This window comes from Macaca mulatta, chromosome X (genome assembly GCF_049350105.2).
Source record: "Macaca mulatta isolate MMU2019108-1 chromosome X, T2T-MMU8v2.0, whole genome shotgun sequence".
NCBI lineage: Eukaryota > Metazoa > Chordata > Mammalia > Primates > Cercopithecidae > Macaca > Macaca mulatta.
This window is the reverse complement of record NC_133426.1, coordinates 161,963,747-161,990,615: the sequence shown is the minus strand read 5'-3', so window position 1 is coordinate 161,990,615 and position 26,869 is coordinate 161,963,747. Positions and strand designations below refer to the sequence as shown.

General features: G+C 38.6%; 1 protein-coding gene and 1 long non-coding RNA gene across 2 annotated transcripts in view; one reads left to right on the top strand and one right to left on the bottom strand.

The window, feature by feature from the left end:
* Positions 1-4,747: 4,747 nt before the first annotated feature.
* SPRY3 (sprouty RTK signaling antagonist 3) overlaps positions 4,748-26,869 on the bottom strand; it is a 166,400-nt gene continuing 144,278 nt past the window's right edge. The window contains exons 2-3 of the mRNA XM_028842203.2: positions 12,736-12,910; positions 4,748-7,168 (exon numbers count right to left, since the gene is read on the bottom strand). Coding sequence (XP_028698036.1) covers positions 6,196-7,062 — 867 coding nt within the window. The 5' untranslated portion in view covers positions 7,063-7,168; positions 12,736-12,910 and the 3' untranslated portion in view covers positions 4,748-6,195. The remainder of the gene's footprint in view (positions 7,169-12,735; positions 12,911-26,869) is intronic.
* Positions 12,975-17,047, top strand: LOC144338650 (uncharacterized). Its single transcript, XR_013412909.1, has 2 exons — positions 12,975-13,074; positions 14,071-17,047. It is a non-coding gene; the product is annotated as an uncharacterized LOC144338650 (long non-coding RNA).

Genomic DNA, 26,869 nt, shown 5'->3' with positions numbered 1-26,869 from the left:
TCTTTCACATATCTCATTTTCTTAACCTTTGTTTTTCTTTCTGGATCTACATTTACTATTACTTCCCATTACTTTTTTCTTTCTTTCTTTCTTTCAATATGGTTTATGTATTAAGAAAGGCCTGGGGCCTTCACCTACTTGGGAGGCCTTCACCTCCATTGGAAGGGGATCATTAAGAAAAATATTCACAGAGTAAAGTTGTTTAAGCCAACTAATCTCTGGTATAAAAATGAGTATTTCCCAAACTAATTCTGTTAAGCCTTGGTGTGTGAATCCCCAACCAAGGACACATGATTTTCTATCCAAGACTATAAAGCTGAATATCAGTCTTTTGGAAACTTCATATATTTTTCTATATAAAGAAATGCATATATGAATAACTAAATAATTGGTAGACATTAAAAAAATGAGTGTCGCTTTCCTTGCAGTTTCTTTGTAGTGTTTCTTTTTGTTATTAGAGTGGTAAGACTTTGAAGATGAGGATCAAAGTACTTTAGGCCTTAGGACATAGGTTCAAAATGACTCTTCAGGGTTCACAAATGGTCAGCCCCATCTTGTTACAGTAAGAGAACATGCCTGTGACTTGATGTTAAAGCCTTATATTAATAAAGCCAGGGTATTTGCCTACATTACCACTTCTGTTTTCAGCAGTTTAGTTAGTTCTTCAAGGACCTGGGAGCTTCCAGAGCCTTGACATCTCTGTCTTTTACCATCAGAGACATGACTATTACCTGGAATGGTCAAAAGGTTAGTTTGGGAATGACAATGTGTGAGTTAGAATTACTGTCTTCTTTTTCAGGAGATGGGCCAACAAATACATATGGGAGCAAACATATATAACTTGGATTGTAATGAGAGCAAGATTCCTAGCAATAGTCAGTGTCATTCCCAAAATGCCTTTCCTTATCTTGTCCATTCTGGCCTTTAATAGCAACAACACTGGTAGTGTTATGATCTTATCTTTGAGGGTCAAAATGAGGATATGGGCCTAAACTAGGATAAAGGGACCAAGAATTTCAGTTCTACAAAATCTTATCAAACCTTAGGCCAAAGGTCCAAATGGGGCACTAATGCTTTTGCTTTATGTGACAATGATCTATAGGACACAGGGAACTATTATATATGTGAATAAAAGCTAGTATAATTCTTAGAATGTGTCTGTGTCATGTCATAATTAGTGGCTGAAATATTTTTTAAAAAGCCAGTCAACCAACTCATTGCTTTTTTCATGTTACAGAATACCTTGTTTAGCCATTTTTTCCCCCAGCATTTATTGACTTGACCAGTTTTCCTGCTATTATGCTCATGGAACCTAAAAGAACATATGTGCATTCACATACATATTTTCACTTAGAGATGCTTTTTGAGGAGTTCAATAATATGAAATTCCTTTTTATATTAAGAAGAAAGATATTTTGAGAGTTTGTTACTCCTTTAATTGAACAGGGAATTAATTTCCATATAAAAAAGAAGCCCTTTAAAGCAAGCTAGGGAATAAACAGGGTCAGGAAGGCAAACATAGTGCAGTTCTAAGAGCCACAATAAAGCCTTATTTACTTTAAAGGTGGTAGGTTATCTCTAACTTACTTTGAAGGAATGTGATTAAAGACATAAGGTAAAAGCACCACCCTAGTTTATCACTTTAAATTTAATCTCCCTATATTCATATACTTGCCTTACTGTTTGTAGTGGAGCTACAATCCTTCCCATTACTGCTGAAGCATGAAATGCCAAGGTACATACTTAAGTGCCACCACGCACTACCCAAAAATGTAGAAGGGTTAATATCACATGGGGAAGAATTTGACTAATGAGATGAGAGCTAGCAGATGAATTCACCTCCTTTCCTCCGCCAGGTGGGCTGTATGGAGATGTAGTAGTTTCACATGGTCTGTCATAAAAAATTGTGAAATTAGCTTGCCAAGGAACAGATTGTGGCCAACTCAGTGACATACTTTTTATTTGTTCTTCTTTCTTCTCTCCCTTATTAGCCCTTTCCTTACTCATACTACCCTGGATTGTACATAGCTTTTGCTTCAAATTCTATTTTCTAAGAAACCAAGGCTAAGATACCTGGAAATTAGGAACTCTGGCATAAAGTCATAATTCCACTCAATTTTCAGAACTGTGTGACTTTGGACAGGTTATTTTCCCTCTCTGTGCATCCCTTTCTCCACCTATAAAATGTTGACATTGGACTAGATGTTATTTAAAGGTCCTTTGGCAAAGTTAAAGGATTCAGTGTGAAGGAGCTGTCGGTAAAAGGTGTTATATGGATCAGTGGTCATTTGACTCAGAAAACTGCTCTCAATATAATCAATAAGTTTGAGTGTTAACAGCTGTAGCAAATCTTAAGCTCCAAAAACAGTCTCAGTTCTACTTTGTTCAGAAAAAAATTGAATTATTTTTCCCTGGCCAATAAAGATAAGACTAATAAACTCTTACCCTCTTTGGCACAAGTGAAACTACTCCCTTAATAGCTCTACGTCATAAGCTAAGAAATGGTAACTGGCTGCAAGCATGTTTTCAAAGTGAATACTGGAAAAATTTGTAATGCCACCATTTTGGGAGCAAGACAGCTAATACATAATGCCTGTAACTGTTGCTTTACCCTTAACATAGCAGCATACTTATTTTAACTCCTAGGTTGCAGGTGGACCAGAGTTAGGTAAAGAATTATTCACCACTTGAGGCTTGTTACTCCAGAATGGTTTACATTGTGCTCCAGCCTTCTATATCTGATTCTGGAGCGTGGACCTGGGAGTCAGACACCCTATGTTCAAATCTTAGCTCTACCGTTTACAATTGTCACCTTTGGCAAGTCACTTAACCTCTCTGTGCTTCAGTTTTCTCATCTGTAAAATAGAGATTGGAATTATACCTATGTTGTAGAATTGTGAGGAATGAATGAGCTAATATAAATAATATGCTAAAAATAGCGCTTAGCATATAGTAAACACTATGTAAGTGTTCACTATATTTATTATTGTAATTGTGATTAGGGAAGATGGGCTGGAACCACAGGAAAACTCTTGGCTGATGCCATATGAAATGTATCAAGGAACCAATACGTGGAAAGCAATAGAGTTAGGGACTAACAGATGATTTAACTGCAAAAAAATGCTAAGCAGGAAACACCCTCTAAATATTCCTGTTTATACAGGACATGACACAAAGTAGAAAAATAATGAAAACAGAGCCTCCCTGCAGGATTTAGAGTTCTTTCATATATATTTTAAATATACATGTGCAATACATTAAAATATATAGAGATGTGTGAATATATATTTACATATATATATATATATATAAAATCACAGAAGGGATACATATGCACACTCACTCACACGTCCATGCGCATACCCCAACAGGACCCATCTATATGTAAACCAGATGCAGTCCATATCAGGCCAACTTGGACACAAGTGAAAGCCCTGACTCAACAGCAGATTGCAGATTGCAACTGTATTTGAGTAACCCTTCAATTTCTTCTACCAAGTGTAAGGCCATTTAGAAACACACTGAGAAAGGCTCCTCTGGGTATATGGCAGAACCCAGGGCCCCTCTGGCAGTGCACAATTTGCCTGAGTTAGGACTGCAAGATTGGGATATCAAGGAGCTATCAAGGAGGAGGGGCTCATGTTATTTTGGGGCCTGAAACGAATAAGCAAACATCCATATAATAACTTTAGCTCCAGGAACAATGCACTAGTGTCAGAGAATCCTTAGATAACTGAGCTCTAAGCACATTTCAGGCAGAAGCAGAGAAGTGTGGTTGCTACTCATCACCATCCAGCTTGACCCAGAGAACTGGGCAGAGCTTTTAGGGGTAGATAAGTGTAAAGTACAATCAAGCAGACTTGTAAGATTAAAAAGTTACTTAAAATTGAAGGATCTGAAAGCAACATAAGAGGTTACAGGTATTGGTTTGGGTTTATAAATGTTCCAAGAAGCCTAACCTTATATATGGCACCATTTGCAGCAATATCATTAACATTATTAATAATCATCATAACATATTTATATATACAAAAATAGAGCAAAGCAATTCTAGAAGTGGAGGTGTAAGTGAAGGTGTGGGGCTCTGTGCAGCCCAAATGTCAGTACACTTCAGGAAGATTCAGAACCAACAAAAACTGAGTGGCACATATTTCTGTAATATGTATCCAACAAAGGGACATGGATGTCTCCTCTTCCCCTGTGTACGACTATACACTTGTCCCCACTTCTCCACCCTGCAACACACATCCATGCACACTCTAAAAGAGATGATCTATAAAGTTAGAGTCTGGAGGTCTTAAACTAAGTTGGAGCACCTTGATTTCAAGCAAGTGCCCTCAATCTCTGAATTCCTCAGTGAATTCTGGATTCACTTATAGAGGGAAACTGTATAATTCTTGTGTCTTTAAGCAGCAGTCTTTAGGAGCCTGCCATCACCACTGCAGCTTTTTCCCATTGAAGGGGGTTCACAGCACAGGCTCTCTGTATTTTTTAAGAGAGAAGTCAGTTCTCTGAATTATACATCTTTCATCTCAGTTTTTCACTGTTGCTGAAATTTAAGTTCTCAGGCAGCTGCCAGTGCAGACAAGCCAGGAGCAAGCACAGTGTGTGCAGCAAAGAGTAGATGCAATGGCGAAGATACAGCTTGGTTAGGGCTTCTTTAAGCTTTTCTTTTCCACACTTGAGCTTCTACAAGGTGACAGAGCCAAAGGTGATGTCCACTGGGGGCAGCCTCAACGTCTGATAGTTAATTAGCTACCCACCATGCACTGGAGAAAGACCACCACACTAACTTGGCATGGTTTCTGAAAAGTAATTGAATGGGAATGGCTTTCTGTCACTGTTAATAGAGCCCTAGGAAAAAGTCCCATGACTCAATGTGGTACAGGGGTAAGAATACCGAACTAGGAGTCAGATAGCCTATATTCCAGTCCCAATTCTGCTGTTAACTCAGTGTGTGGCCTTGGGCAAGTCCCTTCCTATCTCCAGGCCTCAGTTTTCCCATCTGTAAAATATGGGCATTGAACTAGATTAATAGTTAAGATTCCTTCCAGCTCTAACATTTTATGACTTTTTATGTCCATTATTAACGCCTGAGCCATGCAGTCTCAGGGAAGTTAGCTTCTAAGAGAGAACATACCTCTGTATCCTTTGCTTTGTTCATTTAGCTATAAAGCACGTCTGCCTTTGGCACTTGGGTCAGACATACAAAGTTATGAGCATCCTGATTTACTGTCCTACTCAGCATGCTAGTGGAATCTGTCAGTACTATAAGTTGATTATTGAGAAAGGGAGAAAAACTCCAACTAGTTAAACCTGGAAATATAAGATAACTTTGCCGCATGTGCTCACAAACAGGTGAGAGTGATTGTGAGCACACACACACATCGGGATACAGACTATTGCTAGTGATCAGTTCATTACAGTAATCCATTTCCCTTAATAAAAATTAGTAAATACTATAGCATAGCAAAGTTTGGCGTCTAAGGAAACATCTATGGAAAAACAGCACTTTTGGACATGTTAGAGAAAGAGGGAAGGTAGAGAGACAAATACAGATCAAATGAGATAGAAAAACAGGCAGAGAAAGGATCAGTCTGAAAAAGAACGAAGGGAGAAGGAGAAAGGGAGGAAGAAAGAGAAAAAGTAAAAGAGAGGGTGAGAATGAAGGTGAAAAGAATACAGAACAGAATAATGAAAGAGGAGAGAGAAATAAAGAAGGGCAGTAACAGGGAGAAGGGGTCATATTCCCTGGAAGGTTGAACGCTGTTCCACATGTACCTGTGAAAACCATCTTAGAAGAAAGCTTCCAAAGGCACAGCAGAAAACAGTGACGATCAGAGCCTGCATCGAGAGGTATTACACTGGGGAGCCCCTAAACCTCCACGTTGCTGGCCCTGTCAGTCCTCAGTGTTCAAACCTCATACCCATATATCACCTGAATTTGCCATGACAGCCATAAGGGCTGAGCTGGCAGGGTGTAAAGACTGAAGAGGAGTGGGATAGATACTATGAGAAAGAACAAGGCATCCTGCACCAGGATGTACTTGGTCATTCCCCTGACACTGCCGGAACAAAAGAGGAGAGGCCCTAACTTTGGCTAGTTTGTCACTCCTTCCCTCTCCAAAGATGAGGCCTATGCATTACTGATGGGGGCTAGAAGGAGAAAAGCTCTGGATCCACCTTGCTGGAAGGTCATACAGACTTTTCCTGGGCCTTGGGGAAGGGTGCACTACCAGAAGAGATCTTTCTGCACACAGTGTTGGTGTGCCTCTTGCAGCGGCAGCCTGGTCGCCGGAGGCTATCGTAGCCCCGTTGGCACAGATGGAGGCATCCACGGGTAGGCAGGTAGCAGCACAGGCAGGGTAGGAAGAGGGAGATGAGGCTCATGGCTGCCCAGCGGACGAAGCAAGAACTAGGCCCACAAGAGCAGGGCTCATCAGCACAGTTGTCTTCATCATCAGTGGAGCAGTGGTAGAAGAGGCCCTTGACACAGCAGAGACAAGTGCCATAATCGAGGAGGCTCTCAGCAGAGCAAAGGCAACGCTGGTTGCACAGCCAGCAGGAGGGGAGAGGGCGAGCTGCTGTGCAGGGGACACACTTGCAGCGCCCACACTCCTCACAGATGAAGAGGTGCTCACTAGGGTGCCCTGCAGATTGCTCAGCTTCTCCCTTCAGAGCACCATCAGCCTTTGGGTGGACCCCTGCTCCAGGCTGGGTTCGGATGATGGATTGGCCTGAAGGTGAGGGTGTAATGCTGGCCAAGAGCCTTTGATCAGAGGCAGTGGTGCTATGAGACATTGAGCTGGCAATGCTAGATTGGCTCAGATGCTGAGGCAAGGGCTGCAGTTGATGGCACTGGCTGAGACTACGGGGGAGAGAAGTAGGCATGGTAGCCAGAGACCAATCAGACTTGTGGGTTTGCACAATAAGGGAAGGGCTTGAGAGGGCCTGTTTACAGGGGGCTGGAGGCCGTTCCACATAGTCATTGCTAGCATGAGTAGAGCGCAGCTGTTCAATAGGCAGAATTTGTTGAAAATCATCTGTCACCGCAGCATCCATTTTGCCTTGATTTTTAAGCTCTGAGTGGTTTTAAGCCAGGGTGGCACTTATGGTGATAAAAAGGAGCCCTTGTAGTTACATGGATCTCAGGGCACATGAGAAAATCCTAGGAGAGAAGGCATAAAAACAGTAAATGAGAACACACAGGCATAAGTACTTTGCAAGAAACCAACAAAGCTCAGGCCCTATCACCACCGCTACCTTCAATTGCTTTATAGTAATCTTCATGCTACACATTTATTCTGTAATTAACCTCACTTACTTCTTTATAGGCCAATCTGATCATCCCATCCAGACTATAAAGAAGTTTGGGAACAAAGATCAGGTAGTTGATTCTTTTTGTATTCCATCAAATGCCTAGTTTCATAGGAGCAGCTAGCTCATTCAGGTATTTGCTAGCAGAGACATCCAAGCCTTGGGTATCAGAATTTTAATACAAATGGAACCTAGTATTACATGCAAGGCTATTTTCTGAAGCAATGCTGAAGGAAAAGAGAAAGCCTCAAAAGTCTCCCATGAGAAGTTGCTCATATATATATATATATATATAACCAATCAAAATTATCTTTTCAGTGTGAATTATGATAAGCAGTAATACACAGATAAGAAAGGACATTACTTTATTCAGTGAATACAGGCAAGCAAGGAGAATGCAATAAAGGCAGAGATACAGCAAACACACAGAGGGTAGGAATTAAGCTGTCTGCAGTGTAGGAGAAAAAAAAAGGCTTCCCAAGAGTATAAGGAAGCCAAGACTAATCATCTTGCAGTTCTCCTCACCTTACTGGCTGCTTTAACTTACTAAGGAAGTGATTCTTTTTAAATAGAATGGAGGCTCTAGAATCAAGCTTTCGTACACATGGGATTAATACTGGGGATCAAGGAACTATAGAAGACAAGTCCTGAATTATTTCAAAAATCATCTGTAATTATACCTATTACTATCCTAAGTCAACTCCATATTGATGGGATTTACCAAGCAGAATCTGCTTGGACTTCTTTTCTGTATCACTACCTTACACAATAAACTGACTTTCTTAAAGGACAGTGGCATTCTTATACCATCTTTAAGCTAAGTTGAATATCTAGAAAGTATATGCTTGTATTTCCTTTGTACCGTAGTCAGGAAGAGGTGGTTGGTCATTCCCTGAAGGATTTTACCACCCCTAGAACTGATGATGATGACCATGGGGAAAATATTGTACAAATAGTAGACTGCTGTATCACACCACTTAGAAGACTGAAGAGCCAAAGAGGTGTAAATGAGGAAACCTAAACACAAATCCAGGAAACATCCTGGAGGCATTAGGACCTAGCAAAACACTAGCATGAATAAAGTATATATTTGAGATCCATCAGATTTCAGGCCTCCTCAAAATAGATCAATTACTCACACTACTGTATGTGATGGATAGCTTGAATGAGTAATAGAAATGAACAAGTGAGAGAGGATGGTGCTTGATTAGGTTTCCATAAGCAAGCAAACATGACACTGAAATGGGCCCAAAGCTCAGTAACAGGAAAAACGACTCAGTGGCTAATAATATGACCAGACTCAGTTGACTTTTGAGGCTATATCCTCATGCAAACCTGATTAGCTGAATTTACATCTGTTCATTATTTGAAAAGATTTAATTTGGTTGAAAATAACCTTTTTTGGCATATCACATCAAAGAACCAGTCTGACAAAAATTTCATGTTTTAACTAGTTGTTTTGGTGTTAAATAAATGCATCATAACAGAATGCAAATAAATATTATGGAAACTCTCAGACTCAAATATTTATGTCACTTTTGTCAAATCACTTGCTTTCTTTGGATCTCAGTTTCACTATCTATGTGAAACTGAAGGATATGTGAAGTGAACAAGGTGATCTTGAAGGACCTTGAGCCATTATGGTCTGTATTTCTTTCTATAACTATACAATTTTCTAAACTATTTCTTTTCATTCATATCTTCTATATCTTCAAGTCCTTGAGGGTAAGGTGGGCAATGTGCCCTTATTTATTTGGGTATTCAAAAGCAAAATGTATGTTTCCTTTATTTACTTGCACTCAAAGGCTCATGCAACCTGCCACCTCTACCTTTGCTGTATCTTTATAGATTCATAGTCTCAGCATTGGAAAGGAACTGGCAACTTTCATGTAGACACCCAAATAAAAAAGGACACATTGTTCATTTGGCTTGGAGGGTATGTAGATGTAGGAACTTGGGACTGGGAAGAGTCTTTTGACAAATTTATGAGAAATATATTTATGTCCCATTGATCAGCTAAAGAATATGTAGAGCCCTGCAAATCCTTTGTACTGTAAGAACAATAATATACATGCTGAATGCGGTTTAGACTAATTGATTTCCCAAAAGAAACTAGATTCAAAACATATTGAAAATTCCAGGAAGCAATAATTTAAAGGAAGGTATACAAGGTCTTAAAGTTACAGGAGATAAACAGGTGAGATTCCAAAGACAGGATTCTAGGGATGTCACTAGGTACCTCAGGGACATGCCCAAAAGGTTGAGAGTTAATCTGTGAGGAATCTAGGTCATAATATAAATGACTCAGAAACAATAATGAGAATTATGTTCAAAGGGGACCAGAAGGGTACATGGTGTTTAGGTTGAAAAGTTGTATTTCAATATTGATTATATTTCTGCAAGACTGATAAATTGAGATGCTTGGTTGGATGATTAAAGGAAGCTGTGGGCATCAGTCTGAAATAATGATGTACTGTCTTGCCTACAAGTAAGGGGACTGACAGGATGAACTTAGAAGGTTTCTTCCTGCTCTGTAGAATCTTTTATTCAAATGGACTCTGGGAGCTAATGTGGGAGACCTGCAATAAGTGGACAGTAGGACCTGAATAAAATCAGAGTGTTGAGTAGGATTTAAGGATTGAATGACAATAAATTGGTTGCCATTCAGGATGTGCTGAATCTGATCTGGCTAACAGGATGAACTGAAATAGATACTGTACAGGAAGGTAAGAGAGAAAAATATGTTGAGAAAGGAACAGGCAAGACACTGCTGTAGCACATAGGCTAGATGAAAAACTACCACTACATGAATGTTTATGATTCAGAAATCCACCCACTAAAGAGCCATTCATTGTGAGTAGCAACAGTTAAGAAACTGACTGTGCAGTTGGCCAATTCCATATTCTATCGAATGAGAGAGAGAGAGAGAGAATGTACACATCACATATTATTAAATAAGAGCAAAGGTGATTACAGGTCTTGGCTGCACATTGATGGGATCTAGTGATTTTTGTCACGTAGTGCCTCTGCAGTAATGAATGATGCATTGTAAACCCACTCCCATCACAGTCTCTCTGGCCAGGTGCTCATAGCTTTCTAAACAGTTTTTCTGTAGCCCTGAATTTGCCATGTTCAACCTAAAAAAATTTTCTTTTCTTATGCCAATTTAGGGACTAGAAAGCTAAGCCCATTCAAGAAATGCTAATGTTTGTTAATGAAAGAAAATGTATTTTCTCCCTGGAACCTAAAATCTGCCATGTTGAGAATAAAGTTGAAAACTTTCCTATCGAAAGCCCTTCTACGCTAACACCTTAAGACAGTTCTGATTTCTATGGTAAATCCTTTCTGATACAGTATGACTCAATGTTGATTTCAAAGAAGAGTGGGGAAGAGGAGATCCTGGCTCTTGTTTTCTCCCACTCCCGTGGGTTCAATGCTGTTTTGTACCTTACTGTGTAACGGCTCTTAGGTGTGTTGCTTTTTTCTATGCTCTGCTGTTATATACACTCCTTCTCAGAATAACTGAAAGCAAACATAGGGGGAATTTCTGCTTTGGCTTTATATGTTTTCTTAGTTCTACTGTACCAAAGTCTGCTCTCTAAAAATCCCTCTCTGTGCAAAAGCATTTGCATCTCTATCAAAGCACTCCCCCCTTACAAATACCAAGTTGTATATAGTTTACATTACTAACCTCTCTGCCACTGACTGGGCCTCCCTCCTACCGCATACATCTTGTTGGAGCTGCCAGGTTCTCACCACATTTAACTCTTAACTTGTCACTTTGCTACCCTAGTCCTATTCATTACTTTAATGGTTTCATTAAGACTCATAGCAGTTTATTTCAAACCAGGGAGTCTTGCAGTTTTAAGACCTTGAATTTTAAAAGATATAGGTCTTTTAGTGATGAATGATACAGGGAAAAGTTGTAATACCAAATGAATTCACATACTTCTAATCCTGAGGAAAAGTCTAAGAAGAAGCTGGTTGTTCATTTAAGAAGTAGGAATTTTTTTAAAAAACTCAAATCCTTTTACATGACACAAGAAATTTAAGTTCTAGTCCTAATGCTAGCTCTACTTTGCTGTGTGGCTGTAGGCAAATGATCTCCGTTCTGGTCCTGCTTCTTCATCTGCAAAATAAAAGGAGGGTTTTTAAAGGCCTTTCTTGTCCAGATGCTCTAAATTTTAAGTTGGGTGTGTTGGTTGCATTTCTCTGTTTCAATAGTCTTTAAGGAAGAATTAGTCTCCTTTCCTTTTGGTTCTTTACTTCCTCACTACTCAACTCCTCAACTCTTAAAAAATATCTGCAAATCTAAGTCACTCAGATCACTATCTAGACTGTTTCACAGCTAGAGAGACCTAAAAACAGAACACAAAGAGACAAATATATAGAATGTTATAGTAATGTATTTGTACATGTTTGTTTACAGGCAAGGAGAGCAAGACCAATATTTCATTGTGGATAAAATGCTAGCCTGTGCCTTACTTGTATTTATGAATGCAGTCGACTTTTTGGAAACATGATTTAACACCTGGTATATCCAAATTCATGTGATAACACATCATGATACAGTGAGGTTTTAATATTCCCAGAAAAGCAACAATAGTTTCCATTTCAAAATAGAGTTTCTGCTTAAGAGTTCAAGGTCTGTTTTCTGTTCATCCAACTTGGTTTGCAGCATGCAGAGGTGAATGATAATTATAATTAGTTAGCTTCATGGAAGTGAGTGTGCAGTAAACCATTGCCCTAGGTCGTATCAAATGCCTATTGGCTAAGTAGACGTGCTCACAGGTTCTCACTTTTGACAACATTTCCATATGCCACACAGCGACGTGTGCACACGTACCCAGGCACGGATCCAGAGATTTCTAAATCACTGCTCTGACTCAATGTAAGTGGGGGGTTATGCCGTGTCAGCTTGCGCCATGTCTACCCAGGGCAAGGTGATGTGATGAAATCTGAACGATGCACAGCCCAGACTTGTGAGCCAATAGCAGGCTAGCCCCATGCTGACAGGATGCCCGCTGGGCAGCCAGACTGGCCTTAGCACGGGCTCTTTCTCTGTCCTCAGCTTGGGTGGTTAGGCTGCGTTTTGAAGGGTTTAGGCAAGTACCAAAATGCATCTAAAGGTTAACAGGCTAGAAATTAAATTGACATTCGCCTACAAAAATATTATTTTGAAGTTCTATTTTGATTTACACATTTCTAATATGGATAGTTTTCTGCAAGAGCTGGTTTATTTAAATATCATTTAAAGGGTTTTCATTTTATTTTATCCATGCGCTTGCGCGCGCGCGCGCAAGCGCGCGTACACACACGCACACACAGAGACAGCACAGGATGGCTGGAATGAATGGCAATCTGTGCATTGCATAGAAAGAATTCTGGGTTTTTAAAGAGCTAATTTCTATGGCTTACCTTGAGGAAAGGGCTTATCCATGCTGAGAAAAGCAGAAGAACTAATGCCCCATCTGGCTGAAAGGATCTCTTCTCCTCAGTCTTTAGGTTTCTCCACCTCTCTTCCGAAAGTCTGAATGAAAACTCCTTCACTGGCAGACAGTGGAGCCAGAAACAGAGATAGTTCTGTCTTGTTCTTTGACACAGCAGAGAAAACAGAAAATAAAACGAAACAAAACAAAACAAAAACAAAAAAACGGGGGAGGGGAGAGTCAAACCTGTAGTGGCATATGCTTTGTATAGATTTTACAGGCAGATCTAAATCTTGATGCACGTATTCCCCAAAGAAAGCTCAGCAGGGTAAGTTGTTCACCTCCTCCTCTTTCTCCTCCTCCTCCTCTTTCTCCTCCTCCTCCGCCTCTTCTTTCTCCTCCTCCTCCGCCTCTTTCTCCTCCCCCTTCTCCTCCTCCTCCTGTTTCTTTTCCCCCTCCTCCTCCAGTATTTTCCTTCCCCTCCTCTTGCCCTCCCCTTTCCCTCCTCCCCTTCTTCCTCCTTTACCTCCTCCCCCTCCTTCTCTTTTGCCTTCGCCTCCGCCTCCACCTCGGCCTCCCTCTCCTTCAATCTGACAGATGAACCGAAGCAGCAGAAACTGCAGTTGTAGACACAGGGTATCTCAACGGAGCAATAGATACCGCCAGTGTGTGATTATTTATATGGCTCAGGGTGTGTTGGTATATAATCTGCAGTGGGGGCAGGGAGTGAGGTTGCAGTGTGTTCAGCTTAGCTAGCTGGCTGTTTTGTGAATGTAGATGATTTCTGGAGGTCTTGTGAATGGGTTATAGCAGAGGATGGGAAAGAAGGGATTTATTGCTCCTTGTTATAATTTCTTTCTCTCCCCCTCGCCCCCGCCCCGGTGTCGTTTGCTTTCCCGGAGCTGTAGCTCTTAATGCTTGGCTAAGTGGCGTCATCCAGATGAAATTGAATCGACCCATTAAAACTCCCCATAGGAATCTCTGTATCCGGTCCCTGGGTAATGACTGAAACAAAATGTAAAGGAACGTGGGGGTGGGGTGGAGAGTAACAATTTTAAGGAGGTCTCATTTAAATATGTTTGCCAATCACATTTCTACCAATCTACTCAGCCTGTGCGCAGTGATTGCAGCTTCAATAAGATGAAGAGAAAGAGCTTCTCCTTTGTTTAAGGGTTCCTCCTCTTTTCCTCATCTGTTCCCACTTTTTCCAGCCCTAATGATTGTCCATCCATTGCCACTGGGAAACCATTACCCAACCTACTTTCCCTTTAGCATGGCATGCATTCAACAACAAATATTTATTAACTGCCTTCCTTTGTGCTAGGTGTTGTGAATTCAATAAGGAAGACAGACAGCATTCCTGCCTTCATGGAGCCTCCCTGGGACTGAAAATAAAGCAGCCTTGGACATTTTCTCTTAAAGCCAAGGACAAAGCTTTCTGTAAATTACCCTCAGTCCACTGTTTAATTCAATAGGAAAGGATCTTTCTTCTGGGCATCCAGACAGAAGCACTTGGATGACAGCAAGCTTTATATTTAAAATAAAGGAGATCTGATTTCAAGTCCTATTTCAACGGACAAGTGGCAGGAGCTTGGCCATCAACATTCTTAGGATGCTTTGGTTACCTCATCTATAAAATTGAGATGGTAAATGGTGACAGTTCAGAGTAAAACAAACTGTGAGTCAGGAAACTGAGATTCTTAATCTTATTCTGACTCCTTGTGTGACCTTAGCAATTTACTTCCCCTCTAGAGTGTCAATTTTTACATTAACATGAGAGGATCTGATTAGGTAATTGCTAACGTCCTTTCTAACTCTGACACTCTGTCATTTACCCTCTCTCAGATGTGTTAAGAAGACAAAAGAAAGCATGAGATTAAAAAAAGTACAGTTGTGGTGTGGGTCTGCATGCTCCTGTGTGTATGTATGTGTTTAAGGTGCTCTAAACAGTTGTGATGACGTATATATGTATATGTGTGTGTGCGTGCGTGCATGCCTGTGTATGTGTGTGTGTGTAACTAAACAAATCCAGCTCTCTTTTTCCATTTGGAATTTCTAGTCAAGAGATTTTCCTACGTAAATTCTCTTTTGTGGCTCATACCTTTTCCTTACTCTTAACGTTGGCTTGAGCTTATCAAGATCATGAAAACCCTTAAAGCTAAACTGTAGGTTCATCTACAGAAGAAAATATACTTGCTGATATATTTATTCACCCACTTATTCAACAAATATTTATTGCACATTAACTATGTGTCAAGCACTGTACTAACTAGATTCAGGTCAAACAGATCAGGGTTCAAATTTTTGCTCCTCAACCTGGGAGCTACCTCACTTTAGGCAATTCACTTCACCTCTCTGGCATATAGCAAGCACCCCATGAATAGTAGCTATGAATGTTAAGAAATTGTTCTTGCTCTAATGTAACCCATAGGAGAGGCAACAGATGATTTCAATTTGAAGCCCTTTTATTTTTTAAAATCTAACTTTAAAGTAGAATAGCTGGGTTGCCTAATTCCTTTCCCTCCTTTACTCTGTGGGCCTATATTAAGGCAACAATGAAAACAATTGGGATTATTCAACCTTCTTACCTCTTAGGATTATACCCATGACAAAAAAAAAAGTTAAATTGATGATCATTCATTCATTCAGCCATGCCTGGTATGGGCCACTTACTAAAGGCTAGTAATTCAACAGTTAGATTTCCTGCACTCCTGGAATTGACATTCAAGTGTGCAGGGTGACATGTTTACTCTTTGCCAGGTGCTGTTCTATGAATTTTACATGTTTTAACCTATTTAATTCTCACAACAAACCTGTGAGGTACATTTATGAATTGTACTGATTTTTAAAATGAGAAACCAAGGTCCAAAGACCTCAAGTAACTTGTCCAAGTTAATTTGCAATTTGCAGATCTAGGATTTTAACTCAGGCTGACACTCCAGAGCTTGTACTTTTAACCACTATACCACAGTATCAAAACATCTGCAAATCCCTTCAGGGATTTTTGTTCTAACTTTTTAAAATTATTTGGTAAATGCTATGGTCTGAATATTTGTGTCTCTCCAAAATTCCTATGTTGAAACCTCTCCACCAATATGATAAAATTAGGAGGTGGGGCCTTTGGGAGGTGATTAAATAATGTACGTGGAGCCCTCATGAATGGGATTAGTTCTCTTATAAAAGAGGCCCCAAACACCTGCCTTGCCATTTCCATCACGTGAGGACACAGCGAGAAGGCACTGTCTATGAGGAAGTACGACTCCCCCAGACATTGCTAACACCTTAATCTTGGACTTTGCAGCCTTTACAACTGTAAGAAATACATTTCTGTTGTTTATAAGTTATCTTGTCAAAGGTGTTTTGTTACAGTAGCCCAGTAAGACTAAGATAATATTCCTGGATATTTTATAGGCCTAGCAGTCACTTATTGCAGGAAAAGCCTTGCCTAATCAACTGTCTGTTCAAAAGACTAGTTTAGAACAGATTTGTCCTCTTCTTTGTGCTCCAGAGGCCCCCTTTGTGCTTACCACCATTGCAGAACTTATCACCCTTTATTATAATTGTCTGTCTCCCAATTTAGACAGTGATCTCTTTGAGGGCAGATATAATATTTATTATATTTGTCTTCACTGCACATCCCCAAAGCCTAGCATACTGATCACTAAATTAATACTTATTGAATGAATGGATAACCAGTTTTTGGAAATCTACATGAATATCTTTATTTGTTCTTTAAGCTGTTTTGTTTCTAAAAGACAAATTGAAGTTCCATGATTTTTGATAGGCTATCACTATAGTACAATTATATACAGAAATTTGACGGTGAGACATTACAAAGCTCACTATGTATTGCCTGACAACTTCTTTTACAAACTTGTTACATTCTTGTAGCAGTGCACTTCAGAAAATTTGTTTTCTTAGCTCCTTAGTTAATGGTGTACTCTTCAGAAAACATATTTTGACAGATTCACTGAGTTGTCCAAGATCATGCAGCTAGTGACAGTGTTGGGCCTAGAAGTGAACACAAGTCTCCTGTTTCCCAATCCAATGCCTTCTTTCTCTTTTTAAGGCACCTTGCTGACATTAATTCAATTCCAGTTGAATTTGGATATGTTGTCTCAGCACAGATCAACATATCTATTTCTGAAAGCCATTGATTTTCAATAAATAAATAAGTAACCTTGAAGACACCAGAAAAGTCACCCTGCCTTGGAAATATCTTCTTTACTAAGTCTGTTTTAGAAATCTCTGAGTCATGATTTTGTAATGAATAAAATACATCTTTCCACGCTTTGTAGTAACTGGTTGTTCAGATCATTTCTGATATGAGAGTTAACTCAAAAACATATTGAAAGAAGGGAGAGTATATCTAACAGAGCATACTGAAAAAGAGACTAGGGCATGGGTGAAAGTGATGAAGGAGTTACAAATGTTGCAATAAATTAGATAGGTAAGGATTCAAAGAGGAATTGAGATCTGGGCAGAAAATGAATAACCATATATAATTCACATGAAGGGTACATGTGGAAAGCTGGAGTGGTAGCAATGTGCATGGATTCTGCGAAGAGTGAAACATTCAGACTGTCTTATGTAAGAGGTATATTGAAGAGAGGATTGGAATATATAATGTTGGAGAATAACTCGAATGACAGGCAATTTAGACTTACTGCTCTGGGAATTAGAAATACATTTTAGAACAAAGGAATAAAGTATGAAAATAAGCCACATTTAAGAAAGATACATTGGGCATGATATATAGAAGTGGGGAGATACTAGCGTCAGATCAGCCAAATTGGGGTATTTTGGAGTAATCTAAACAGAAAATGATAAGGGCCTGGTTAGGGAATTGACAGTGAGAATGGGAAGTAAGGATGAGATGTTTTCAGTTGAATATGGTAATGGCAATGATACCATTGCCATACTCAGAAGTTGGAAGGGAGAGTCAGTTTAAAGGAATATGATATTATATATATTATATATATATATATGATATATATATATATATGATATTAAGGTTGTAAAGAACTTTGGTTGGGGTATGATTAATCCTGTCACCCAGGTAGTAAGCAGGCTATCCAATAGTTAGTTTTTCAACCCTTTATCCTTTCCCTCCCTCCCTCCTCTAGCAGTTCCCATTGTCTGCTGTTGCAATCTTTGTGTCCATGAGTACCCAATGTTAAGATCCCACTTATAAGTGAGAACATGAGGGTTTTTTTTGTTGTTCCTGTATTATTTCACTTAGGAAAATGGCCTCCAGCTGCATCCATGTTGCAGCAAAGAACATGATTTTGTTCTTTTTTTTTTTTTGTGGTTGCATAGTAGTCCATGGTGTACCATATTTTCTTTATCCAATCCACTGCTGATGGGCACCCAGATTGATTGATTCCATGTCTTTGCCATTGTGAATAGTGCTACAAAGAACATATGAGTGCATGTGTCTTTCTGGTAGAATGATTTATTTTCCTTTGGATATATACCCAATAATAGGATTGCTGGGTTGAATGGTGGTTCTGTTTTAAGTTTTTTTTCAGAAACCTCCAAACTGCTTTCTATAGTGGTTGAACTAATTAATATTTATATTTCCACTGACAGTGTATAAGTATACTCTTTTATCTGCAGCCTTGCTAACATCTGTTGATTTTTGACTTCTTAATAATAGCCATTCTGACTGGTGTGAGACCAACCTCAATTATAAAATTGTATTCAAAACCACAAGCTACCTGCTTATCCTGATTTCTCTTTTATTTGAGATGACATCACAAATGCTTTAGTTACACAAGTTTGAAACTTTAGCATCTATTTAACCTTTCTCTCTGTTAGCCTCCACTCATAAATGAATCAGGTATTATTGTTTCTGCCTCCAAATAGTCCAAAGACTACATCAAATACTATTTTCTCTACAATATAATTCATTGTCTCATCATCCAGAAATACCTCTGAACTCTCATGACAATGTAGTTATACTTCTCTTATGGTATTTATCACTTTCTAATTTGTACTGTAGTAACTTATGTATATGTCTTATCTTTCCAACTATAATTAGTTACTTGAAGATTTGTATATGACCCCTTCAAGGTACTGTTTACTGTGATTTTCATAAGATAAACACTTGTTGAGAAAAACCAGGAAATACCAAGTTAGTGGCAGAGCCAGGAGTAGAATCCAAGTCTCCTGACACTTGGTCTAGTATTCCTTTCACTATACCATAAATAGGGAATATAATGAGATCTTTGAGTTATTCGTCAGAAGTGTTGAATTTGAGGTAAAGATGAGACATTTTCAAGTAGGAATATTTGGTACAAAGTTAGAGATATGGTACTAGAGTTTGAGTGATAAGACAGGAGAGGAACTTGAGGAACTTTAAGGCTTGTTAACATGAAAGAGATCACTGGAGTTTTGAAAATGGATGAAATTGCTGAGGTAGAGGAAAGGGAGAATGAAAAGGACTGTGTTACCATATGGAACAGTTAGAGAACAAAAGGATAAAGAAGAATCATATAGCCAACAAACATATGAAAAAATGCTCCATATCACTAATCATCAGAAGAATGTAAATCAAAACCACAATGAGATACCATCTCACACCAGTCAGAATGGCTACTATTAAAAAGTCAAAAAAAAAAAAAAAAAAAAACAGGTGCTGGCAAGACTACAGAGAAAAGGGAACACTTATGCACTGTTATTGAGAATGTAAATTAGTTCAACCACTGTAGAAAGCACTCTGGAGATTTCTCAAAAAGCTTAAAATAGAACTACCATTCAACCCAGCAATCCCACCATTGAGTATATAACCAAAGGGAAATAAATTGTTCTACCAAAAAGACACATGCATGTGCCTGTTCATCAGAGTACTATTCACAATAGCAAAGACATGGAATCAACCTAGGTGCCCATTAGTGGTAGACTGGATAAATAAAATAAGGCACATATACACCATGGAATACTATGCAGCCATGAAAAAGAACAAAATCTGTCTTTTTTTTGTTTTTTTTTGTTTGTTTGTTTGTTTTGGGCAGCAACATGGATGCAGCTGGAAGCCATTATCCTGAGCAAATTAAATCAGTAACACAGAACCATATACCTCATGTTCTCACTTATAAGTGGGAATAAACATTTGGTGGACAGAAAGATGGGAACAATAGACACTAGGGACTCCAAAAGAGAGGAGACAGATAGGAGGACAAGGGCTGAAAAACTACCTATTGGGCACTACGCTCACTACCTAGGTGACAGGATCAATCATACCCCAAACCTCAGCATCACGCAATATGCCAGTGTAACAAACTTGCACAAGTACCCCTTGAATCTAAAATGGAAGTTGAAATTAAGAGGAATCAGTGAAGAAACAAGAGAAGGAGTAAGCAGATGTTAGAAAGGAATCAGGATAGCACATTGTCACAGAAGAGTAGAGAGAGTTTCAATAAAGATGGAGTAGTCAAAATGGGCTAATGGTGAAGAGAAATTAGGATAAGTAATTTAAAGTATTCAATGAATTTAGCCCCAAAGGGCTATTGGTGACTTATTGAAAATGGTTTTGGTGGTGGGGTAAAATGTCAAATCTCATAATTTAGTAGGAAAGCTAGCCAATAGACAAATGTAATAAAAGGTGACAAGTGTTTTGGAAAGGAGCAGAGAGGAAATATACCTAATCCAGTATTGAGGAGGTTATAAAATGCTTACAAGAAAAAGTGATATTTAAATATAAATTTGGCCAGGTGTGGTGGTTCATGCCTGTAATCCCAGCATTTTGGGAGGTTGAGGTGGGTGGATCACTTGAGGTTAGGAGTTTGAGCAGCCTGGCCAACATGGCAAAACCCAGTCTCTACTAAAAATACACAAATTAGCCGGGCGTGGTGGTGGGCGCCTGTAATCCCAGCTACTCGGCAGGCGGAGACTGCAGTGAGATTGTGCCACGGCGCTCCAACCTGGGTGACAGAGTAAGACTCAAAAAAAGAAAAAAAAGAATTAATAAGGTCCATTGACAGCAGAGAAATGACATATTTCTAAACCATTCTAAGAGGGTCCCCTACACTCTGCTTGAGCAAACTAGAAGCAGACATTTTCTCTAGAAGGTTACACATTGCATGATTTATTTATATTCCTAGAATGTACTGAACTTATTTAGGATTTTACTAAATTGTAGCAAGTGGAAATAGACATAAAGAACCAACTTTATGTGACAGTCCAATATAGTGTTAAAAGTAATCATTATCAGGAACTTCATCCATTAATCCAATCAATTCTCTCTTATAACTCATTTTCTCTTGTTTTGTTTTATAAAACACAGGCTTCCACACAAATTCTGAAAGTCTTTCCTCATTCTCTTTCTCCCAGGACACATCCCAAATCCATTCGAGAGCCTGAAAGTTCCTACAGGAGGCCAGCTCTATCCATATTCTATTGAAGTCAGCAGGAGCTCTTTAGAAGTGCCAGATAAAAAGCTGATCTGTGGACATCCTGATTCAGCAGTGGTGACACCAGAATTGTAAACAATGCCAAGGGAACATAGATTCTTAACTGAAAAGCCTATGGGGGTGGAGATAACTATTTTCTTGTCACAGAAGCTGACAAATAGTTTAGGAGCAATATTACCAATAATGGAAGTGTGTGAGGGAGGGACAAAGTGCTTCTGTGTGGAGAAAACTGGACCTACCTGCTGTGTGGCTTTGGCAAGTCATTCTTCATCTCTAGGCCCTATTTTCCTTATCTGTGACACAGTAAGTTTGAATATAAAACAAACATATATGCAGTACATACTTAAGGTAAGGCAATATACTTGATATGTGAGATACGGAAATGAATATGACACGGTATGCCATGTAGTAGGTTATCAATACATATTGGTTGAATGTATAAATGAATAGTTTTATCCTCTTATTACTCACAGTCTGCTAAAACAAAAGGACAGAAGAGCAGAGGGGTTAAATAATGATGGGCTAGCCAAAATGGCCTAATACTGAAGAGAAATACAGTTATATAACATATAAACTGCAATAGAATCTGTCAATAAATCAAGTCAGAGATGACTGTGGACTGAATCATTGTAGGGACTGTGTGGATGAAGAAAAGTTGATGATTGGTAGAAGGCAGAATAAACAAGATCTAATGACTTATGTGGGGTGTTAGTAGTTCCATTAACTGAGATATGGAGGAAATATAAGAAAGCTTTGGGTACATTGGGTTTCAGGTGCCCATGTAATGTCTAGATGGTAATATAGGTAATATTATACATGGGTTCTGAGCTTAGAAGAGGATCTGGATAAGGAATAGAAATATAGACATCAGTAGGGTACATATTTAAGCCATGTGAATGGATGACCCTAGCCAGAGAGAGTGTGTAAAATGTTACAGTGATAGAAAGGTAGAGGTTGAAACTTTGGAGAGCACCTATATTTAAGGAGTTGGCAGGAAAAAAGCCCATAAAATATACTGAGAAGGAACAGGAAGAAAGCTGGCAGGAGAATCATGTGTGTGGTACCTGGAAGCCAAGGAAGTAGAATATTTGAAGTTAAGAATGATTAACTATTAATTCCAAGAGAGTGGTCATATGAGATATATAAAGTATCTACTAGATTTGGCAATTGGAGATTACTACTAAATTTGGTGGAGGTGCGTGCTTCTTTTTAGAGTGTGATTCTCAGGCAGGGCTGCACATCAGAATTACATAGGAACTTTATCAAGCTACATACTCTAGCTCAGACCTCTAGTTGAACTCTAGACCCACATATCCAACTACCTATCAAGCAGCTGTACTCATTATTTTATATATGATGGTTATGAAAAGTCTCTCTCACTAAGTGACATTGAGGTGAGTGTCACAGTGAGGGAGCAAGCCATCCAGCTATATGGGGAAGGCTTTTCCCATAGAGAGGAAACAGTAAATGCAAATCCCTGAGGTCAGAATGTGCTTGATGTGTTCTAGGAGAAGCAAAGAGATCAGCATGCCTATGCCTAGAGTGGAAAGGGTGAGGGAAGATTGGTAGCAAATGAAACCAGAGAGGTAGCAGAGCGCTATATCACGTGGAGTCTTGCAGACCATGTTAATATTTTGCATTTTACTCAGGGTGGGCTGAGAAGATATTGTAGGGTTTCGTGCAGAGGAATGATGAATATGACTTACGATTTTAAAAAGATCTCTCTGGCTGCCCTGTAGAATATATATTCAGAAGAGGGGTTTATGTTGGAAGCAGGAAAACAATTAGGGAGCTATTGCAACTGTCTAGATGAGAGAATGGTAATAGTGGAAGTGATGAATTAAAGTTAGAAGTTAAAATTCTGGTTATATTTTGTTCCATCAAAATACCCATTTTCTAGTTTTTTTTCTCATTCAGTGAAAGGCATCATCTATATTTTCCCAACACAATATATGTTGTTTGTATTTGTGTGTGTGTATATCTAAATGTACCTGTAAGTCTCTTTGTCTTGTAAAGGAGCAGTAGATGGCATTGTACTTATGAATACAAGTATATTTATTCCTATTGGAAAAGGAAAACTTTCTCCTCATTTCCATCCTCCTCCACATGCATTCTGTTTTTGATGGCTCAAATCATGAATTCTCTGTCTTTTCCTAATGTATCCTAACCTGTGCCTGTCTGCATGCCCTATGTGAGTTCCCTAAGTCACACAAGCATGACATCTCCACAGAGAACTTACCTCTATGACACTTATCAGATGCTTCAAATATATCTTTATATATGGCCTGTCATACTTCTGACTAGGTCCCTATGTCTACAGTGGTATGCCAGATGTGTACCATGGATGTGGTGAATATTGCATCAAGCATCTGGCTACATGGTATTTAGATTCTGGTATTAAGTTAGCAGGATACTTCCCTGCTCCACATACACACCAACATATACTTCAATTTTCTCAGCTGTATAACTTATTTTCTCATTAATAAGAAGTTTTAAAACTTAGGAATGGGACAAGGAGATAAAGTGGGGCAAGTCCTTGTGAATGTCAGAAACTCTGAGGTAGCTGATATGACCATGTTCCACTCTCCTCTATAAGGAAGGCCAGCATGCTGCAGGTGACAACAGTGCAGAGGATTGCTTTCAGTTCTGGGAGCAGTTTATTTTCAGAACTGACATCCTACCCGGTACTAAATATAGCCAATCTCTTCCTTTCAAACAAGAGTTTCTTTTCTGTTAAACTTCAATACAGCTCTTAGCTCTGTATTACAAGGTCTCCCCCAACCATCCTACCTTCATGAACTTTATTCTTGTTATACTCTCTCTCCCCAGCCACCTACTTTCCTCTCCCTGGCCTCTTTGGTTTCTCCTCCTTCTGACGTTCTTCTCTTTTCCATTCGTCTTCTCTGCTTTCTTGGAGTCTTTCACTATCTCCCTCTGGCACTTTCCTCTTCATGCCCCCAACTTTTAAAAAGGGAATCCCTTAGGAACACTCTCTCCAACAAGTTAAGAAAATGCAGATGCCCAAAGGCTAAAAATAAGATGTTTTGTTTGCTTATTTTAAAATCTTCCCAGGCTGGAGACAGATCTCCTTATATGCCAACAGGTTGACATGTAATATTAATGATGTCCTTGCATTTATTGAGCATTTACAGTGTATTGTTTCAGGAATTTTATATACATATTCTCACAAAAATCCTCTAAGGAAGGTGCTAAAATAACTCACATTTTAGAATGGGGCAGCTGAGGCCAAGAGAGGTAAAGGTATGTTTTAGGCAAAACAGCAAATATATAGCGTAAATGAGATTTGAACCCAAGCAGTTTAACTCCAGAGCCCATACCCTCAACTCCCATGCCACACTACTTCTCTACATTAGGGTTAATGTCTATTGTATGCCTTCTAAATAAAGAGGGAGTAGTTACAGGGGAAGGAAGATTGAAGATTGGGAAGCATCTAAAATAGCTCTGAGCTGATAAAGAAGATTAACTTTGGTTTTAATAAAGTAAAATGTGAAGAAATTTAAAGACATTGGGGTAAAAGATTAAACTGGGATGTGTTCACTTTCACTTTTTACTGCAAGTTTTGAATTAGAATTCTGAGATTTAGGCACTAGTAATCTCATTGCTCTCCATTTAGACTATGTGAGTTCACCAGGACTCAAACAATTTTTACATTTTTTGTAGATATATTGCAAATTCTGCACTGTTATAGGGGCAAATGGTAGAGTGGTTATATTGATACAATGGATTACTACTCAACAAATGACTAATTTTTTCCACTGCTGTTACCCAACAGCCTGCAGGGTGTGTGTGTGTGTGTGTGTGTGCGCGCGCGCGCACGTGCACGTGCACACGTGTGTGTGTATGCACACAAAATTATTTTTGCCATTATGTATATATCTATTTGTAACAAACTTCCAGAGCAAATTCTCTATTTAAAATACACACACACAGACACACACACACAAGTTCAATATACAAAAGTAGTTGTATATCTATATACTAGCCATGAACAACCTGAAAATGCAATTAAGAAAAAGAATAGTCTTTTCAACAAATGGTGCTGGAACAACTGAATAGCCACATGCAAAATATTGAAGTCGGACTCCTACTTCAAATCATATGCTGTACAAAAAATTAACTCAAAATCATAGACATAAATGCATGAGCCAAAACTACAAAACTCTTAGAATAAAACATAGGAGTAAATATTTGTGACCTTCGATTAGGCAAAGTATTCCTAGATGCAACAAGAAAAGCACAAGTGACAAAAGAAGAAATAGATAAATTACGTTTCTTCAAAATCAAAACCTTTTTTTCCTGCCAAAAATATAATCAATAATGTGAAAATGCAGCCCACAGAATAGGAGAAAATGTTTGCCAGTCATATATCTGATAAGGAATTTGTATCCACAATAGATAAAGATCTTCAACTCAACAACAAAAACAAAGAACCAAATCGAAAAATGGGCAAAGGATTTGAATAGACATCTCTTCAAAGACACACAAATGGCCAATATGTGCATGAAAACATGCTCAATAACATCAGTCATTAGGTGAATGCAAAGCAGAAACAAAATTAGATACAACCTAACACCCACTAGAATGGCCAAAATCAAAACAACAGACAATCACACGTGGTAGTGAGGATGTGAAGAAACTGGAAGCCTCATACATTGCTGGTGAGATTGTAAATCTCCCAGCACTTTGTGAGTAGTGCAGCCACTTTGGAAGACAGTTTGGAATTTTCTTGAAATGTTAAACATGAAGTTATCATATGATCTAGTAATTCCATCCCTAGATACATAACCAAAAAAGTTGAAAACATGTGTCTATACAAAAACATGTATATGAATGTTCAATAGGATTATTAAGAATAATTGTTGAAAGATTGTTCAGCAGGACTGGCTAAACAAAACGTGACCTATCCATACAATGGAATATTTTCTAGATTCAAAAAGAATGAATCACTGATACATCCTACAATATGAATGAACCTTGAAAACATCACAATAAATGAAAGAAGCCAGACACAAAAGGTCACATATTATAATATTCAATTTATGTGAAATATCCAGAAAATGCAAATCCATAAGGAAAAGTCAATTTGTGGTTTCAGGGGCTGAGGGAAAGGAGAAATTGCGAGTGACTTCTAATTGGTACAGGTTTCTTTTTGGGTTGATGAAAATATTATGGTATTAGATAGTGGTGATAGTTGCACAATGTTGATAATATACTAAAAACTATTAAATTGTGCACATTACATGGGTGACTTATTACATGTGAATTACATTTCCATAAAACTGTTTTTTAAAGAATACAGTTGGGAGACTGTTTAGTCCTCATGCAAACAGACTCCTGTTATATTTGACTCTTCTCTTTTCCAGAAGTACCAGTTTCTAACTAATAAACATTTAGATTGTTTTCAGACTTTTGGTATTACAAAAATGCTGCAATAAATATGTTTTACATGTATTTTGGATATTTGTGCTAATGTATCTATAGCACAAATTTCTAAAGTAAAAATGCTGGGACAAATACATGTTTTGAAATTTTGATTAATATTGCCAAATTGCTTTCCAAAAAGCTTACGCCAATTTACTCCAGGAGTTTAGGAGAATGCTCATTTTCTCACACTCTTGGCAACCAAGTATATTATCAAATTTCTCAATCTTTTTCTATCTGAGAAGTAAAAACTGATATCTTGAGTTT